This window comes from Protomyctophum bolini, assembly GCF_963924005.1.
Source record: "Protomyctophum bolini genome assembly, chromosome: 10".
Classification (NCBI taxonomy): domain Eukaryota; kingdom Metazoa; phylum Chordata; class Actinopteri; order Myctophiformes; family Myctophidae; genus Protomyctophum; species Protomyctophum bolini.
In genome coordinates this window covers 27,381,165-27,401,041 of record NC_137871.1, presented here as the reverse complement: position 1 = coordinate 27,401,041, position 19,877 = coordinate 27,381,165, and the positions used below count along the sequence as shown (strand labels likewise).

The following is a 19,877-nucleotide window of genomic DNA, read 5'->3' as shown; positions in this document are numbered from 1 at the left end:
GTGCTTTGGCTGGAAACACAAATGGCACTGGATCATTCATCATAGGGGCCTGATGATCCGAACTGGGCGACGTGGCTTTTTTTTGCAGCCAGGATGCAGCTGAAAGGCTGTGGCCATGAAACAAGCTAACTAGCTAGTACATGCCAATTAAATCTTCTACTTCTGCATGTGCAGTGTAGCCTCTATCTATCTATGGTGCTTTAGTTTTAGGAAACACCACATGGAGCACACTGGAGGGCTTTTAATACTGGCTCAACATGGACGTAACATTAGTTTTAAATGTTGGGTGTGTGTGTGTGTGTGTGTGTATGTATCAGAGCTGATGATGCTGATGCATGGTACAGACAGCATCAAGGCAGGCCAGGGCACTCCATATAGGAGAAGAAACCAGTCAGCTTATGAAACATTATTATCGAGTGGCTTTTGATGGAAAAGAGTAAACAGAGGGGACAGACTTGATGCAAATGTCAGCGTCTTATTTTATATTTTTAAACAACGGCGAGGTGTTCCTTTCTCTGTAGCTTCTTTAGCAACAATACGACGTTAGCCTACTGGGGCTGGCTAGCTCAATGACATCATCACGAGAGACACATTTGTATTGTAATTAAGGCTTTTTAGTTGTTTTAACACGTCCCGTAGCCATTTTATTCCCACTGACACAAACAACGACGTGTTGTTTTCCTCTGGAATATATAAAAGTGTCTGTGTCAATTGTTCGATTTCACTTGAACACAGACGTCATTCATGTCGAGGATCGAGACAGGGATCGTGGTGGGTTGAGGTTTTATCAAGGAAGCCTCTTCTTAATTCAGAACCAGAACATTAAGCTCTATAATAGGTCGGCATGCTCACCATAATATACATGAATACATAATATGTACATAACATGAACTACAGCCAACAACACCATCCCAAACCATGCGAGCTAACAATACAAGCTAACTCCAAAATGCAAAAAAGAGCCCCAGAACAAAACAACATCGTACCACTCTGCTCGCCCAAGAAGACGAGTTTGAATTTCCGTAGAGGGTTTCCAAACTCTCCGCCGCCGGTCGTAGTTGACATTTTTTCTGTCTAGGAATATAAACAAACAGCCCAGCTAAGCTAATGGTGTCTAGACTAGACTGTAGTGTAGAGCAGCGAATAACACTGGACGTTATTCACCCCACTGTAGTAGCTATAGCGCTGTTGTTGGGGTGTTGCTGCGCATGGAAGTGAAACAGCGCCGCAAAGTGGATGGTACCGTGTACCGCAGCAGCAAGACTGAAGCAGCAGAAGAGGAACTTCCCTTGAATCCTGTCTATCTCTGCCAAGCGAGGAGGTTGTTGTTATACATGATACAGGGTACGTATGATTGCAAATATGACTTGACTTGCAAATAAGCACATTAATATAATACTAAGGTCAGTACATGGTCAGTTTATGATGAGTTGAAAACGGTGGACCCTCTTGTAAACAAGTGTAATGATTTATGGTGTCGTGACTGTCGTCCACTCAGTTTTTGTATTTTGTATTGAGTTGTGCTTGAAATGTACTGTAATTCTAATTCTGCAAACTGTTCGTCAATCAATTCAATCAATCAAAAACACCAATTAGCCTACTGGTCGTTTTGGCACGGTGGGATGGCTGCAATTCGAAACTGGCTTCTGTAAAATCTGAATGCTCTAAAATATCCTGGTATATGGCTGTGTTGACTCCAGTGTGAAGTTTTCACTGTCAGTGGACCAACACCATTCACTTAACATGGTCCCAAATGATCACTGTGTTTTATCAATTCCAGAGTCAACACAACCATCTATTGGGATATTTTACAGGACTGTGTGCTTCCGTATGTTGACAAGCTTTATGAATTGGTGTACTGACCATGGTATCACTGTGCTTAACTGGTCAGTTAATCACAGTGATAGAACATAGATTATCTGAACCTCACAGATAATCTATGTTGTCAAGAGGAAGGTGTGAGACACTAGATTCTACAATACAAATGACTTTAAAGCTGCTGTCAAAGCAAATTTGGGCTTCCATAACACCAACAACAGTGCCACAGGCTTTTCACCTCCATGCCATGCCACGTTGATGAAATAATTTGTTTAAAAGTAGCCCAGACCACGCATTGAGTACATAAATTAACATACTTTTCAGATGGTCGACATTTCTGTATATATAAACATGTCATGTCTCATGAGAGAGAGATAGAGAGAGAGAGATCAAAATAATCAGAGATAAGGGAGTAGATTTGGGGGAAACAAAGTGTTTATTTTTTTGTGTTCAGATTGCTCTGCAAGTCTGCATTTGGTCATCATTTGTCCAAGTCCTAATGATGCAGCAGTATAGAGATGGTGAATAAATCACTTTCTGTATAACGTGTAAAAAGAAGAAAAACCCCCCCAAAAAACACTACATTGTAAACTATGACACATTTCCACAACTGTAGAACATTAAAGAGCACACATTTATCTGTATGTTAATCTATGGAGGCCGGCAGGAGGATATAGAGCTGCTTCTTCAGTGACATATAGCTCTGACAATAATGTTTGAGAATGCTTGAGTATCCACTTCTGTCTTCATATGAGGTAGCTGTCTCCACCAGTCGTTTTCCATCCAGTGTAGCGTCTACAGAAGATTAAAGTCTGATCTGTGAGAATATGAAACAAACCAAACTATTCTATAGCCTTTGAGTTCAACGTCAACCCATTATTTCATACAGAAGGATGGTCTTCCTGCTTTCTTTGTCGCACCTCCACCGGTGCCATGGCGTACTATGCATGGCAGGGGTGTCCTCTTCCCTGAGCCAAGCCTAAGCAGGCTTGGCTCAGGGAATATGATGCAATACTACACTCTGCACTTTAATAGTATTGATTAGCAGTGATTGCCAAAGTCCAGGAGTTTCTCAAATGCAAATGGCGGCTTCTAGCACTTGTTTTTCAGTAGCCTATACAAGATGCATATACATCTCTAGAACAAACTCAGCATGCACCCAGTTACATAACCTATAGGACTATATACCGGCATGACAACAATTTCTGTTTACCAAAACATTCCAAAGACATGTTTGTGCAGATGCTACCCTTAAATAAGGCAAATATTACTTTTCTAATGAAGTGCATTGCTATATCAGACAGAAGAGGCAATTGGCCTGAAACACATGCCACTTTTATACAAGGGAGCTCACCTGATCGACGGAGCCTTTAGTCCAATTGGCTGCAGTTTATAAAATAAAAAACACAGGGAGGGGGAGACATCAACTGTGTGTCACATACATACGTAATGAAGTAGCTAGAATAAATCAGGCTTCAGTTCACAGTTCAAAATGTTATGTTTGTCACATTATAGTGTTTTACTTACACTGCTGCTCCATGGAGGCATTGGACAAAACAAAGAGGAGAATTAAGGGACAAATCTTCAATTAGGTTTTGCTTAAATTAGTTTTTGTAACGCTCTCTTTCCTTATATGTCTGACTGCTACTGTGTAGGTTCCTGCTAAACATTGCACGCACCTGCAGGCTTGGGTGACATCAGAATCAGGGGGACCTCAGCGGTGACATCACTGTAAGTGAAAATAATAATTAATAAACATTATTCTTTAACCACTATTATTATTATTATTATTATCATCATCATCATTTATTTTTAAATAGATTATCTACAAGCTCACATCACATCTCAATCAGCTATTTTTGTTTTGAAACTTCAAGGGGTTAAACCAAAGTACTACGTTTGTTGCATAAAGATAGCTTATGGCTAAATGGTGGTGTGAATGCTTGCATGGAATAAATACATAAATTATCTCTTACCTTGCTGTTAGGCCACCCAGAAGGCTGTGTTTAGATGAAAAAAAGAAAACAAAATCAAAACATGCTAGAATAGAGATTGAAGATCCAGAATCGATATCATAGGATGTATTGTTTATTGATATAGGTCCAGGACTTACCCTCCACCTCCGACCATCAAGTTGACCTTTACTTTGTAGGCGATGAGGATTCCCTGCATTTCCTTATTCCCTTGGCTCCTGTGAAAGTACAGGAATAGTTTAACTTTGGCTGTTGGAAACGTACATATAAGCTCTCAACCAGGTGGTCCCCAGCTAAGTTAAATGTGCATTACTTAATTTACATTAGAGAATATAGAATAATTGTTATTTTGATCAACGTTTGCCTGTTATCTCTCCTATATGGTACCACATCAATACAGCATGGAATTGTGGACAAAATCGTATCCAACAATGACAAAAATATTAAGTTTTGGCTCTGAGAGACTAATAAAATGGTGGTCCGTGGCTCAAATGCCGAATAAATAATTGGCCTTGATATGAAAAGACTGACTTATAGACTTATATCACAGACTGTCAGAGAGAAGACAGCCCAATTTATGCTTTGTCACACGATGGTGTAACTCACTGAGAATAATAGATTTTCCAGCCATAAATGTGACCCGTCGCGACACGCATAAATTGAGGTTAATGAAAGAGTGTCCTTGGCTTATGACTCGGCTTCAGTGTTGCCAGATTTCGCAAGAGAAATAAGCGACCCGGTCTATGAAAACAAGCATGAGCACAAGCATGAGCACGCTATAAAGTAACAATGTAATTCAGGGGTGCCATGGATGGGAAAGGTTATTTACAGGGGTGACCATCATGAGCCAAAAATGTTTGAGAACCACTGTTGTTGAAAAAGCAGCCAGTCATGGCCACCCTGCTTGGCTTACACTTACAGGGTGGTGGACGCCAGGTTGGTGTCAGCATGCTTTAACTGTCCGTCCACGGCGAGACCGCGCTTCTCTGTGTTGTTAGCCAGCATGGGAATAAATTTGTAGTCCTTCTCGAATGTTCCGCTGGCATTTATTGTCTCCCTGCATGTGACAATGATGAGAGGGTTATTATTATGACTGGCAATTAAAATCACATTGCTAATAAATAATATGTGGTTAATAATAATAGTTAAAAGTTCTGGAGTCGTCTCACTTCATGCATTGATTTGATTTCACGTTCACTGGATATATTTTTTATCTTAAATGCAATTCATATAATACTACTAATAAACAGCGTCTTTATTCTCAAATGTTTCTCTCATAGTAAGTGCTCACTGCGTTCGCAACAACTCCTATTCATAAATAACATGAATTAGGAGACTTACGCAAACTCCTCAGTGTGGACAGGTTTGCAGTAAGTGTCAGATGAGTAAAGGCATACGGAGGTTTGCTGCTCCACTAAATGTAAAGAAAAAAAAATCAGTTGAAATCATGAGCTGCTTGAACACTCTCACACACGCGCGCACACGCACACACACACACACACACACACACACACACACACACACACACACACACACACACACACACACACACACACACACACACACACACACAATTTCCGTTTTCTTCTTACTACTCACCCCAGACTTTGATTTTACTTATAACTTTGGTGGTCTCATTGGTGACTTTTACTTTCACACCGATTGGATCTCCGTGGTAGTATAGCTAAGAGTGATGACAAGACGTTGAATGTCATTAAATCTACATGTACAATAACATGTAACGTTCATAATATGGGGATACATTTATTTTACAGCACAATTTATGGACAATGCAGTGGTTTCTCAAAGTGGTTGCACCGTAGGGTGCCATGATGCAAGTTTGCTATTTTTGGTATAGGCTATGTTCCCACCAGAATAGGGATACCTGGCCTGGGTTCATGTGGTTAAACTTATCTGTCATAATGTAAACAGATATTCTCTATAGTTTTCATGCTGTTTTGTCATATTTACGTACTGTAATATGACATAAATGTAAGGTAATGGTGCTGTAAAGTATAACAATGTAATTCAGGATTTGCCACGGATGAAAACATAAGTTACAGGGGTGCCCTGAGCCAAACACGTTTGAGAACCACTGTTCTTCTTTTTTTTAATATATATATATTTTTTATCCCACGATTTTGTAACCCATTTTTCACCCCTGTGTCAATCATCTACTGTGATCCTGGGCTCTACACACCCTCCGCCAACCTGGGGAGAGCAACGGACTTAACTCATGCTTCCTTCATGCTTGAGTGTCCAAGTTGCTCCTTTACACCTGACAGGGGGGAGTTTCCCTGGTTGGACGTAGCGCGTGAAAGGAACACGTTATTCCAACCAGTTCCTTTCCCCTCCATCAGGCGCCCCGGCTGGCCAGGGGGAGGCAGTTTAGAGACCAGGATTACTGCATGTTTTTGTGAGGGTACCTACCCTAGGGGACACGGGGAGAACATGCAAACTCCACACAGAAAGGCCCTTTCGCCAACCCCGCCTTCGGGTATGGGCACTGATGACGCGGAGGAGGAAACACGCCGCTGTTCTTCTAATCTAGGCCTTGGTATACCTCCTTTCCCAGGGCGATCTCCAGGTGAACTGGTTTGTCAGTCATCATAAATTGTTTTGTAATCTCAGCCTTGGGTCCAGCTTTGGTGTTTGCCGGCGCAAACTGGACTTTACGGATCATCAGGCGGGTATGGTCCCTGACAGCATGCAGGAAGAAAGACGGGTAGAGTACAGAGAATCAGACAGCTACTCATTTCATCAAAGAGCACAGGGACGATTGTCGATGTTTGCGAGGTCATACAGAATATTAGTTTGACAGTGAGTGAGCATACATACTTCTTCGAAATGTGCTCATCTGGGTTGTCTCTTTCGTTGGCGATGTAGGCTTTCACCTCAAAGTCAACACCGCAAGCCTATACATAGAAAAAAAAAAAAACGTTTTTGTATATTGGAAAAAGTTTAAAAGTAGTTAAGTATTATAGGTAAATAAGCGGAAATATAATTGCAGTCTACCTTGCCGGAATCACCTGGCCCAGGCTGCAAGGACACCGAGCACGGAAGATCTGTTGGCATCTGGAACGGACAGGAAAAACACATGTAAGCTCACGAAGGGATGTACAGTACACAGTATATGAGCACAGTAAGGGTGCAGACAGTGTTGTTTTTTACAGCAAATTTTGATTTTAGTTTTAGTCATAGTCTCGAATAGTTTTAATTTAGTTTTAGTCACATTTTAGTCACCTGTAATGTTTTGGTGTTGACTAAATATCATAAGATTTTAGTTGACTAAATATACAGTTGATTTAGTCGACTAAAATGTATTTCGGCGGGCCTTGATGCCGTCGTAATGACCTAATTTTACACTTGCTGAAAATAGCAGATCTACAAGCTCACATTGTCGCAGCGCAACGTGTTGTGAGCTTGTAGATCGGCTATTTTCAGCATGCAAACCAAGTGTAAAATGACTTATACTCGATCTCTTGTCCACTAGTCCCTTCCTAACATTTTAGTCTAGTTTAGACGAAATTGTCGATAAATTAGTTTTATTCATCATGGCTTAGTTTTCATTTAGTTTAGATTTAGTTTTCGTCAGTGAAAAAAGGTAGTTGACGAACATTATTCGTCATCATTGTACTGGACGAAATCAACGACGTAAGGGTGTCAGTGGTCAGTTTAACACAGTCGTTCTCAACCATTTCAGGCTGTGACTCCCCACTTGGAATTGTAGAAGTTTAGGCATTACATTTTGTTTGACACAGTTCCCACAAATAAATATTGTGAAAACTAGCATATCTACAAGCTCACAATGACAATGGTGGTGTGAGCTTACTTGGTTACTAGCTTGTAGAGCAGCTATTTGCATAACCTTTCCGTCTTATTTTATTTGAAAAGTTTGCCAATGTTTGAGCAGTTTTTGTGGTATATAGTTTGTTGACCTTTGATGTATTTTTTTTATTTTGTTGGTATTAAAAGGGTCTTAAAAACCCCCCTGGTTTAACTAATTCTGAACGGGAACCCCTTTTGGTGTTTATTATGTTAGCATTATGTTACCCTTTAGCTATTGAAAAATAGCAGATCTACAAGCTTGTAGGTCTGCTGGTCCCTGGAACAACATATTTTCAGATGGGGGTCGGCGGCCAATTACATATCATTCTGGGGGTCCTTGACATGAAATAGTTTGAAAACAACTGAACGTTTCTCTGAAAACTATCATGATTTAGAATTTGTAGAATCTGGTATCCGGTCGAAATGGTTTAACATGCCAGTACAGTCTAGAATATCTTCAAACACCTGGAATGTAAAGGGTATCCCTTGCTCCCCGACTTTCTTCATCAGGGAATCTATCATTTCAGATTTGGGTGGCGTTCCCTCGATTGGATACAGCTGCTGGCGCAGTATCCAGATGTCCTTTCTGAAGGACATTCCGATCACGTCCAAGTCGTCACTACCGTAGCGGAAGGCACATGCCAGGTACACCCATACTGTAGAGGCAGAAGATGGACACGGGGATCACGTTAGCCTTGGCTTGGAGTTGGAGTTCAGTGTGTGTGTGTGCGTGTCTGTCTGTGTGTGTGTGTGTGTGTGTGTGTGTGTGTGTGTGTGTGTGTGTGTGTGTGTGTGTGAGAGAGTATGCAAACTCCAACTACTATACTTCAGTACAACTTTTTACGGTATTGTTACTTTACTTAGAGACAATTATTGTAATTATTGTTTTTACAATTATTTGAAAACTTGTAGCATCCATTTCTGACAGCACTTCTGAAACAGAGTTCAAATCTGGGGTAGAAGAGGGAAGTTACATAGTGTAGCTTTGAGTATATTTTGATGCCAATATACTGAATATACCTATACTTGTAACAGAGCATTTCTAGAGTGTGATATTGATACCTTTTACTTAAGTGAAAAATGTGAGAATGTCACATCACTGGACATAATTACCTTTTCTGCCTTTGAGATTAGTAGGATCAACTTTAACAACCCCATCTGCCAATAGGAAAAAACAAAAGAGAATGAAACTGAAACACACACACACACACGCACACACACACACACACACACACACACACACACGCGCGCACACACTTGAAATGTTTATTTATGTCCACATAATGAGAAGTACAGGAATACCTTGTTACTGTACAAAGGACATAAACACTGCCAGTGCAGTTTGACAGTGGGAGAGCAGCCAGTTACAACGTGCATGGACGGCAAAGCATCGTTACATACAGTACAGCTGACATGTCGGACACAGGGCAGCAGACATAAATCATGGATAAAGGAAACAACGCCTCCTCCAAATTGAGCGGCTTCCTATAATGGCTGAAACTGAGCAATACCTCGCTAACTGCTTGGCTCTCCTTTTGGAAAGGCCGGCCATTTGTAAGCCCCTCACAACCAACTTATGCACATGCCCTAGGCTGCCAAAGATAAAAACTAAAAGTTTACATCTGTAGCCTAGCTGTGAGATGGTCTGCATTAGCTGCTGATACTTCAGCACTTTGGTTAGAAAGGCTTCTTCCAGGCTATAGTCAAAGGTACAGCCGACCTCGAGAATGAACACCTCTCTATGGTTTTCATTTACAACAATGACATCAGGGGTGTTAGCTGAAATGTTAGAGAACACAGAATCATCATTACACAGGTTAAACATCCTCGGCTTCACAGTAGAATGCTTATAAAGCATAATGGAGGACCTGAAAATGGAAGAGATGTCTTTCGATATCAAATCCACTATTCTGTCATGCCTACATATGTAAAGGCCCCTGTAAACATGGCAACCATTTAAGATGTGGGACATGGTTTCAGCTATTTGTTCATGGCCATGATGGATACAGTGAGGAGCATGATTGCCTGGAAACCAGATGGAGAGATTAAGTTTAGAAGGTAGAACCTGTAATCTCGCTTTCAAAGTAAAAACAACAATGCACTCATCAATGGCAACATTTTTGAACACAGAGTGAGAGACAGAATGGTCCGCAGCAGGAAGACATGCAGTCTTTCCTTGTAATCTCAACTCAGTCCAATGTTGTCGCACACACACACACACACACACACACACACACACACACACACACACACACACACACACACACACACACACACACACACACACACTCTCTCTCTCAAGAGCTTATAGGGCTACATACCGACTACTTCAACACTGTCCACATTGTCACAGAAATCTCTCTTCCCCAAGTACAAGGTAATCTAAAAGAAAACAAAGACATAGGTAAGAAAATATGACGTCTTCATCAACATTTCAGGCTGCTGCCCAGAGCTATAAATTGCACCCCGTCCTTCCCCAAGGCAGAGAAACTCCCTCAAGTGATCCCGTTAGAATGCCACTTACGTCGCCATTGCCACTGGTCTTCTTGAAAACCCTGAGCGGAGAGGTATAAAAGTATAAATGTACAGTCAAGGAATTAATACATCATCTCAGGGACACCTGTTGCTCTGCTGCAGTGTTGTTTTTGCCAGCTAATTTAGATTTTTAGTTTTAGTCATAGTCTCTTGAATAGTTTTCATAGTTTTTAGTTTCAGTCACATTTTAGTCACCTGGAATGTTTTAGTGTTTTAGTCGACTAAATATCATACATTTCTTTGTCGACTAAATCTACAGTTGATTTTGTCGAACAAAATGTATTTTGGATGGCCTTGATGCCGTCGTAATGACTGTTTGTTTTCACTTGCTGAAAATAGCCGATCTACCAGCCCACAACGCGTCAGCATGCAACCAAGTGTAAAATGACTTATACTACTGGATCTCTGGTCCACTAGTCCCTTTCTAACATTTAGTCTAGTTTTTATTTGTTGACGAAATCGTCATTATATTTAGTCTCAATTTTAGTCATCATAGCTTAGTTGTTATTTAGTTTCCATTTAGTTTTCGTCAGTGGAAAAAGGTAGACGACGGAATCAACACTGATCTCAGGGACACCTGTTACTCTGCTGCCTAGTCTTCAATTCCAATTAGGACTATAGGTCAGGATGACACTGACCCCTCACTCCAATCCATTTCTGTGATCATGGATTAGTGGCTGTAAGGCCTGCAAGCCAGGCACCTGCTCTTTGTCTAATCTAACACAGCATTTACTGCATGTAACATTTCAAGGAGAAATGTCCCCCGTGTTTTGATCAGCATGATGTCAAGCCTGATGAATATAAACTACTCTTCCATGCTCGATTCCATGATGCTGGTATCGGAAGTTTGGTTAGTTCAACAGTGAATTATATTAGCTGATTGTGTTGCCATTCGTAATCTGCCTCAGCCTTGTGTATTGTAATCCGTTTATTTTGCGGATGATCTGACAAAACGAAGCTTGTAATCCCTTGTAGAGGTTGTTGCTTCCTGCACTTTGACCCTCTGTCTGCATCTACGTATGCTTCATTCTTGAGTGACAGTGAGAGAATTATGTTTTCTAGAGCTGAAGGGCAAATGTTACATAATTATTGAATAGTATCCAGTGCTAGAGCTAATGTCCATTAGCAAGGTTCTAGATAACTGAATATTATGGACAGACACCTCAACAATGACACAGAAGCTTCTGAATATGCTTGAGGAGTTGTAAGAATAATTAGTTCAATACTCACTTCGACATGGCTGTGACTAATTTGATGAGGCTGTGAATGAAAGACAAAAAACAACATGCTATTATCGCATTATCAAAACTTAATTGAGACATTACTGAACATCATGGGAATTGTCAACAAACAACAGCATTACGACTGCACTGGTCTTGCATAATTTGTATTGAAATCTGAATTTGTTTGTTAGCTATTTTTCAAGGGAGACCTCGCAACAAAAAGTGCACATTAAGAACACAATTGGATACATTAAGCTACAAATTGGTTATACATGTTATTGAAATCAGTTCACGTCAGCTTTGGTTAGACAGGATTTTATGTTTTTCCATTAACTGACTGTCCAGTTGATGATCTGATATCTATCCTAAATGTATTGGCACTGTAACCATCAGAGCGTTGGACCATCCTCAGGCAGAACCATTATCTCAGTAGTGAAATAATAATCACCATGACTATAGTACCAGTAGTACACCTAATTAGTAATCATTGTACCATTCAAAAAGTATCACACCTGTGCCACAGCTTATGATCATAATTATGATTGTTAAATATTGACCCTGTAGGAGACTTTTTCAAGGTCGAAACGTTGGTATTCCTTGAAATTAATTATCCTGCATCGTGGCTAGGAGTGTGCAACCTTTTCTTCACTTTTAGACTTATTTATTTAACGACACTGGTGTGCGCCCTTATCTCCCATTTGTTTGCCATGAATATGAAATATGCAGTAACACGATTTATACATTTTTCAAAATAAAGGTTAATTTGAGATACCTATGTTGTGAGAGCCAGCATAAGGTTCAGCCCTATACTCACGGTTTTCCTCAGTTCCTTTGCTGTGTAATCCGTCAAGTGTCACTCCGGTGTGGCAGTACAGTGAAGTAATGTGTGACGGTGTGGCAGTACAGTGAAGTAATGTGTGAGCGCTAGTGGTCACTGCTGCCCTCTGTGATGAATTAATACAGTGACCTTTCAACCTTGTATAAGCCCCTAGCTGCCTTCAGCTTACACAGCCTGTCTCATTAATCTCATTAGCCCACTGCTCTTTTGGGTCCACAACAAGTTTAAAAATAATCAACAGCATGGGGACTCGAAGGGATTAAAGCCCAAAGAAGAAGAAGGATTGCTTTTGTTTGGGTTACATCAGAGGTTCCCACACCTTTTTGACCTGAGAGCTACTTTCAAAATGACCAGCTCAACAAGATCTATTGACCAAAATAATTATTATCCCTTTGCTGGAAATAGTTACATAAGACATGCACTTGGAACAGGATATAGAGAGGAGAAATGGAATCGGTATAGGTTTTCTTGTACGTGACGTTTGTGTGCAACACTCTTGTGGGTTTGAGCTGACAGGCCCTTTTTGTCAATCAATAATATCAATCAATCAAGTCACTTTAATTCAAGTGATTGCATTTTGTTAGGGAGATGTCATGTGGTCTACCTGCACAGCCTTTGTGATCTACTGGTAGATCATGATCTACCTTTTGGGCACCCCTGGGTTACATGGACGTGTGAAATGAACACACAGATTTTACTGTGTTTATCTGTTTATAATATAACAGTGTTTATCTATCAATGACCATTGACCAGTGGTTGACCTGGTCTACATAGATTATTATTATGATTATTATGAAAATGTTAATACAAATCATTAAAGGATGCACAGTGGATGACACAAATTAAACTTTTACCCTCTAGAGTCTAGACAAATAAGTTTCAGCCTTTTTTTTGGTTGAAATGACAGATCTAGTAGCCTAATTGAATAGTTGTGGAATGTGGATGAAATTGACTGGCCCCTGAGGTTATTGTAACATATTATCTTGTTCTCCGTAAAGGTGGGAGGTTCATGCCTGTATAAACCATTAAAACTGGGAAAGCATCTGTGTCATTTTAGATTTTAACCACTTGAACCATTATTGTATACATTGGCTATTCAAAAATAACAGATATACAAGATAATATATATCGCGCCACTTGTACGTACGTGTCGTGTGTACGTCTGTAATCCACGCAAGAACCGTTCGCCCCACTGGCTTCAAGGCTTCAAATTCGACATGAGCGTTCCACACCACCACAGTGAGTGCCCGGTATTGAGTCAGTCGATACACCATTGTCCAGAATCAGCACAAAAGCCTCCAATCTCCATATATGTTATCAGTGGTATATATGAAGTTATTAATGTGTAACAAGGTAGTAAGTTAAAGCGTGTATCACTATCAATGCATATGCCAGATTAAAGCATTAGTCTGTTTTCCCAGAGCGCAGCATACTCGGTGGCTAGGCTAGCTAGTTTATTGGGACATTTGTGGTCGTAGTGGCTACATCTATCATTTAAAAAAAATGTGATTCTCTTAATTTTAAGGGTAACTGTTTGTTGCAAGGTAACTTCTGCGTTGCTTTCGGAACTCACCCTGTGGGCGAGTTCCTGCAGTATCGCAGGCGTGCATTAATGACGTTAAACCACCCCCTCTCGTGTAATATTGCTTAAGTATGCCGTGAGCTGGGGTGCTTTCATTGAAACATTGTCCCCATGGCTTGAATTAGGATATTGCGGACCAGCTAGGTACCCTCAGTGACTGAGTGTGTTCCTGAGATGTAATGTATTTAAATCTGACTAGACCTGTGCCCGTCAGCCACCGGCCTACTTGGGAACAATGCAAGTTGGGAACCTAGTATGCAATACCTGTTGTCATAGCACCCATTTTAACAGTCTGTCTGTCTGTGTCCCTTTTATGCCCATATAATGGAGATCTCTGTATCTGTCTGTCTGCCTGTGTCTGAAGAGTGCAAACTTACTGGGAAAAGTGGATTGGTTAAGTAATCAAATTGCAATGTGGGGTTGCCTTAGCAATCAATTGGCTAAGGCAGAGGCTGGGAATTCTATGGCCACATACACACGTACAGAACGTTGTTCTGTGGTCTGTCTGTGTTTGATGGCCGCCTCAATGCTTTTCCAATGGAAGTCACTGCATGGTTTGACCAAACATTTGTGTTTGATGGCTGTGTTCTGCCCATCAAACACAAATATTTGGTCAAACCATGTGACTTCGTCACCTCGTCACATCTGGAGTGTTAAGATGTAACAGACTACTTAAAGGGGTGACTTGACTGCCCTCCGCCTGTCAGAGGCTTGCGGAAGGTCTCGACACCTCTGCAGCCACCTATAATGAATGGTTAGACTGGTGGAGACACAGGGCTGTATTTTGCGTGTCTTAAGAACCAGGTCTTATTACCTAACTTGAGTAAACTAAAGACCTGGAGGCGTGATCAATGCCATTTGGCTATTCTGAGTGGCCAAAGAGCATTGATCACGCCTCCAGGTCTTTAGTTTACTCAAGTTAGGTAATAAGACCTAGTACTTAAGACACGCAAAATACAGCCCCCAGGGTCTGAGATCTCCAGGACTGTTGATTAGATGGCCTGCTCGTCGGCTGGGGGGATGACCCAACGTTCATAGGGAAGTACCTGCAAGGTTATCCTGTGTAATACCCTTAACTATAGCACTTCTTTCTTGGAAACTGGCTGCTATACATTAAGCTACAAATTAGATATACACGTTATTTAAATCAGTTCACGGCTGCTTAGGTTAGTTTTTTGACAGGAATCTTTTTCCTTTAACTGAATTATAACGTTTCATTACACATGTGACCCTCTGATTGGTTCTCCTCTTGTGGAAATCAATGCACCAGTTGGTGATCTGATAACTATCCTAAATGTACTGGTACTGATACTGTATCCACCATTATCTCAGTAGTGATATATGTCATATCACTGTACACATAATTAGTAATCATTGTACCATTCAAAACGTAGCACAGACTGTGCCACAGCTCATGATCATATGATTATTAAATATTGACCCTGCAAAAAGGCCTTTTCAGGTCCAAACATTGGTATTCCTTGAATAAATGCTTGAATAAATCCTGCAAAGTGGCTATGAGTGTGCCAACCTTTTCATCACTTTTAGACTCAGCAAATCTGCGCCCTTCTCCTGTTTGTTGACTATGACTATGACTATGTTGACAATGACTATAAAATATGCATTTTACTATTTAATATTAATATTACACTTTTAATTCATACTTTTAAAAATAAAAAGTTATTTGAGATACCCATGTTGTGAGAGCCAGCATATAAGGTTCAGCCCTACTCACTTTTTTCCTCAGTTCCTTTGCTGTGTAATCCTTTAAATGTCACTCCGGTGTGGCAGTACAGTAATGTGTGAGAGCTACTACTGCTGCCCTCTGTGCATTTATACAGTTAACCTTGTTGTATAAGCCCCTGCCTTCATCTTAAGCAGGGGACATACTATAGTTTTCACGTGGGTTTGGGGTGAGGAGCCCTACGCAGCACATCATGCACAGCCTGTCAGAGGACGCTTATTTTAGAGACAATCTCATTCATTCATTAGCCCACTGCTTTTTTGGGTCCACAACAAGTTTAAAAATAATCAACAGTATGGGGACTCGAAGGGATTAAAGCCAAAAGAAGAGTGCTTAAAATACAGGAATTTGCAGCATGCTCACAGCCTAGTGTCAGAGGACGCTTATTTTAGAGACAATCTCATTAATTCATTAGTCCACTTCTTTTTTCGGTCCACAACAAGTTTAAAAATAATCAACAGTATGGGGACTCGAAGGGATTAAAGCCATAAGAAGAGTGCTTAAAATACAGGAATAGCTTTTGTTTGGGTTACCAGACTTGTACGTGCCCGTCGGCCACCGGCCTACTTGAGAACAATGCAACTTGGGAACCTAATAATACCTGTCAACTTGTCATAACACCCATTTTAACTGTCTGTCTGTCTGTGTCCCACATGGAGATCTCTGTATCTTCCTGTCTGCCTGTGTGTGAAGAGGGCAAACTGACTGTGAAAAGTGGACTGGTTAAGTAATCAATTGTCAGGTGTGGGGTTGCCATGGCAATCAATTGGCTGAGGCAGCTGGAAATTGCACAGGTGAAGGGATTTAGGCTGATTAGGCCCACTGGCAGAGCCTGACCAGAGCCTTTTGTGGTGGTTCTGGATAACCGTGGGCCCGACCGACTCGGTGTGTCGTATATGTGATGTCGGTGGGGCAAACGGTTCTCAAGTTACGTGCATTACAACCGTACACACACACACACACACACACACACACACACACACACACACACACACACACACACACACACACACACACACACACACACACAGACAGACAGAGGTGTGGCGCATTTATAGTAGGATATCATTGGGATGCAAAAACAACTTTCTTATCCCTGGTTACATGTATGGCAGCCATTTTGTCTGTGTCCATTTTCAGTCAGTGGACCTTAGGGCATTAGATAGGCACTAGTTACGTAGATCAGTCTCTAGTGGTACATGTTAGTGTTTACCCTTTGTATAGACACCGGTTATGTGCACATATACACAGCACCGTTTATCTCTAAAGGTTTAAAAATGGACAGTCCATGCAACCAGTGGTTGTCCTGGTTTAAATAGGATACTATTATGTAAATAATATTATGCATTCTGACACATGGATTCTTTTTTATTATGATTATTATGGTAATAGCCCAAAAGCCCAAAACATTTATTACAGGATGTACGTACGTGATTATTGCAAATGACCACTTTTACCATCTAGAACATATTTCCTTTCAGCTATTGCTCCGGTTCAGTATCTATCCTTTTAATACTCTATGGAACTATCCCATTGAGATAGAATGAGCACTTCCGCATTCAATTGTTACAATGGGAGTCAACGCTAGTGTCACCACTCTCTTACTAGATTACTCTGAGAAAACATCTGCGCACAATGTGGCAGCTTTAGGGAAATAAGTTATTAGTGGTATCATCATGAGTCTGTTCAATTGATTGAATAATAGCAGCAGGTGTCTTGATAAATCTCATTGTCACTTCATCACACAAGAGAAACAGACCAAAATATTTAGTAAAACACAAGAAAAACAATTGTGTTCATACTTTACTAAGAAGTATGCCGTGAGCTGGGGACGCTTTCATTGAAATATTGTCACCATTATGGCTTGAATTAGGATATTCCTGTATCTACTTTAATATCACAGTACCAGTACCCTCAGTTGACTGAGTGTAATCCTGAGATGTGTTGTTTGGCGAATCTCGAGTGTTCATGTAATACCTCTGCAGCCACCTATAATAGACTCGGTTAGACTGATGGAGACCAGCTGGGATCTCCTTAAAGCTGCCCAGGCAGGGCACCCAGGACTGCTGATTAGATGGCCTGCTCACCGGCTGGGGGATGACCCAAAGTTCACGGGGAAATACCTGCAGGGTCATCTTGTGTAATACCTTTAACTACCTTTAACCGGCTGATGGTACCAGGGACATGCAGTGTTAGAGGGGCAGGGGCTGAAATCCCATAAGAGGGCACTTTTGGACACAAATAGCAGGTCTACAAGCTCACAACGGGTCGCGCTGCCGGAAATGCTTTGGCCATACCTAACCCCCCCCCCCCCCCCCCCCCAACGTTGTTCAACGTCTACTTATAGAAGGTCTAAAAATAGACTAATCAAGATCTAAATATAGACCGTCAGACGTTGAAACGACGTTGAACATCTAATCTAAGCCTAGACCACTAAAAAACGTCATGTTGTAGTTCGGTGGTCACCTAACCACCGTAAATCCAGACTATGTATGAGCCTTAACAAAAAAAATGCTTAATGCTTTCGCCTTTTCACTTGACTTATATTACTGTACATTCGTAGGAGGAGGCTGTTTATCATAAATGTATATGGTCATTCTTGCATTGCGGGGAGAATGTCATTTGTTTGTTGATTCATTCACTGACCTCTGTCCTTAGGTAAGGGTCATTATAGTAACTTGAGTGTTTATGTTTGGCCTCCACTGCGTCTTACGAATAAGCCTCTTAAGGTCTTTGCTCTTCTTGAATTGTCAACTCTGACGGTCTGACTGAAAATGACCTGAAACAACTGAAAACAACTGAAATGACCTTCCCTTTACACAGACACACATACATATCTGCTGTCGGGAGGAAACCTCATAAGATGAAAAATACAAATTTTTCAGGAAATGTCTGCTTTGATGTGTTGTTCATCTAAAGAATAATTCATACATTAACAATACGTTTAAAAAATGACCTCGTTTGCATAATTGATCTTCTAATCTCACCTTAAAACCTCATTTCACATAATTATATTTGTTAAAATATGAATATTTTGTGCCCTAAAGATATTACTATGTCAACCTATTGCCATATTATACATTCATGTATTTAATATATCTTTATTTCAGCTAATGTGTCTAATATGCAAATTATCGCATTAGCTATGCGCAATACAAAAATGTAAAGGCAGAATTAGATTATTTGTGAAAAATCATATTAGAAACAACTGAGAAAAGTTTGTCACATGCGGTAATCAGGTTGTTATAGCTTTTGCCCTGTCTAAGGTGACCGAGCCTTCTCCACTCTGTGGAACCTCATTGTGTCACTAGAGGTGAAAGAGCCTTCTCCACTCTGTGGAACCTCATTGTGTCACTAGAGGTGAAAGAGCCTTCTCCACTCTGTGGAACCTCATTGTGTCACCAGAGGTGAAAGAGCCTTCTCCACTCTGTGGAACCTCATTGTGTCACCAGAGGTGACCGAGCCTTCTCCACTCTGTGGAACCTCATTGTGTCACCAGAGGTGAAAGAGCCTTCTCCACTCTGTGGAACCTCATTGTGTCACCAGAGGTGACCGAGCCTTCTCCACTCTGTGGAACCTCATTGTGTCACCAGAGGTGACCGAGCCTTCTCCACTCTGTGGAACCTCATTGTGTCACCAGAGGTGACCGAGCCTTCTCCACACTGTGGAACCTCATGTCTCACTAGAGGTGACCGAGGGTGTCTTTAAATCTCTTCTAAAGTCAGACCCACTTTTTCTCCCTGGCTTTTAATGTTGTCTGATTTAGCATAATACCCTTCCTGGTGGGGTGCATACTTAGTTTAGACCAGTCATTGGTTAGACATGCAGGGTTAAGGTTAGGTTTAGTTGTGCTGCCCTCACCCTAAACTTTAGGGTGAGGGTTTGAGATAGGTTGTAGTTGTAGGACTAATGACTGGTCTTCAGTGGTCTAACCAATGACTAGTCTAAACCAAAAACTGTCTAAACTAAGTACTGCACCCGTATATACTTCTGCTTTAACATTTTTTCTTTTATGTCACTTATTGTTTTTTACATGCTCTTGTTCAGCACTTTGGTTTGTCTTCGGTCAATGTAAATGTGCTATATAAATAAACTTTGATTTGATTTGAAGTGTAAAATCAGTCATTACGATGGCATCAAGGCCGACTAAATCAACTGTAGATGTAGTCGACTAAAATCATATGATATTTAGTCGACTAAAACTAGGCTAACACAGCACAACATAACAATATGCTAGTTATTATGATTTCTCTTTTTCTAAGCCGCCTTTTGTCGGGTAAAGGGGGTATTTTGATCCAGAAATCAGGAAAAGGGGGTATACTGAAGCCAAACACTT

At 40.9% G+C, this 19,877-nt stretch overlaps 2 protein-coding genes across 2 annotated transcripts in view; both read right to left on the bottom strand.

Annotated features, from left to right (window-relative positions):
• Window positions 1-1,197, bottom strand: part of rab41 (RAB41, member RAS oncogene family) — a 9,555-nt gene extending 8,358 nt beyond the window's left edge. The window contains exon 1 of the mRNA XM_080774031.1: window positions 987-1,197. Within this exon, the coding sequence (XP_080630157.1) occupies window positions 987-1,065 (79 nt within the window). The 5' untranslated portion in view covers window positions 1,066-1,197. The remainder of the gene's footprint in view (window positions 1-986) is intronic.
• Window positions 1,161-19,877, bottom strand: part of arr3b (arrestin 3b, retinal (X-arrestin)) — a gene marked incomplete at its 3' end in the record, with an annotated part of 18,988 nt that continues 271 nt past the window's right edge. Inside the window, exons 2-16 of the mRNA XM_080773439.1 lie at window positions 11,385-11,414; window positions 10,144-10,174; window positions 9,941-10,001; window positions 8,733-8,777; window positions 8,085-8,275; window positions 6,807-6,866; window positions 6,630-6,706; window positions 6,355-6,490; window positions 5,391-5,475; window positions 5,133-5,205; window positions 4,711-4,848; window positions 3,932-4,009; window positions 3,795-3,818; window positions 3,498-3,547; window positions 1,161-1,306 (exon numbers count right to left, since the gene is read on the bottom strand). Of these exons, the coding sequence (XP_080629565.1) occupies window positions 1,161-1,306; window positions 3,498-3,547; window positions 3,795-3,818; window positions 3,932-4,009; window positions 4,711-4,848; window positions 5,133-5,205; window positions 5,391-5,475; window positions 6,355-6,490; window positions 6,630-6,706; window positions 6,807-6,866; window positions 8,085-8,275; window positions 8,733-8,777; window positions 9,941-10,001; window positions 10,144-10,174; window positions 11,385-11,392 (1,203 nt within the window). The 5' untranslated portion in view covers window positions 11,393-11,414. The remainder of the gene's footprint in view (window positions 1,307-3,497; window positions 3,548-3,794; window positions 3,819-3,931; window positions 4,010-4,710; window positions 4,849-5,132; window positions 5,206-5,390; window positions 5,476-6,354; window positions 6,491-6,629; window positions 6,707-6,806; window positions 6,867-8,084; window positions 8,276-8,732; window positions 8,778-9,940; window positions 10,002-10,143; window positions 10,175-11,384; window positions 11,415-19,877) is intronic.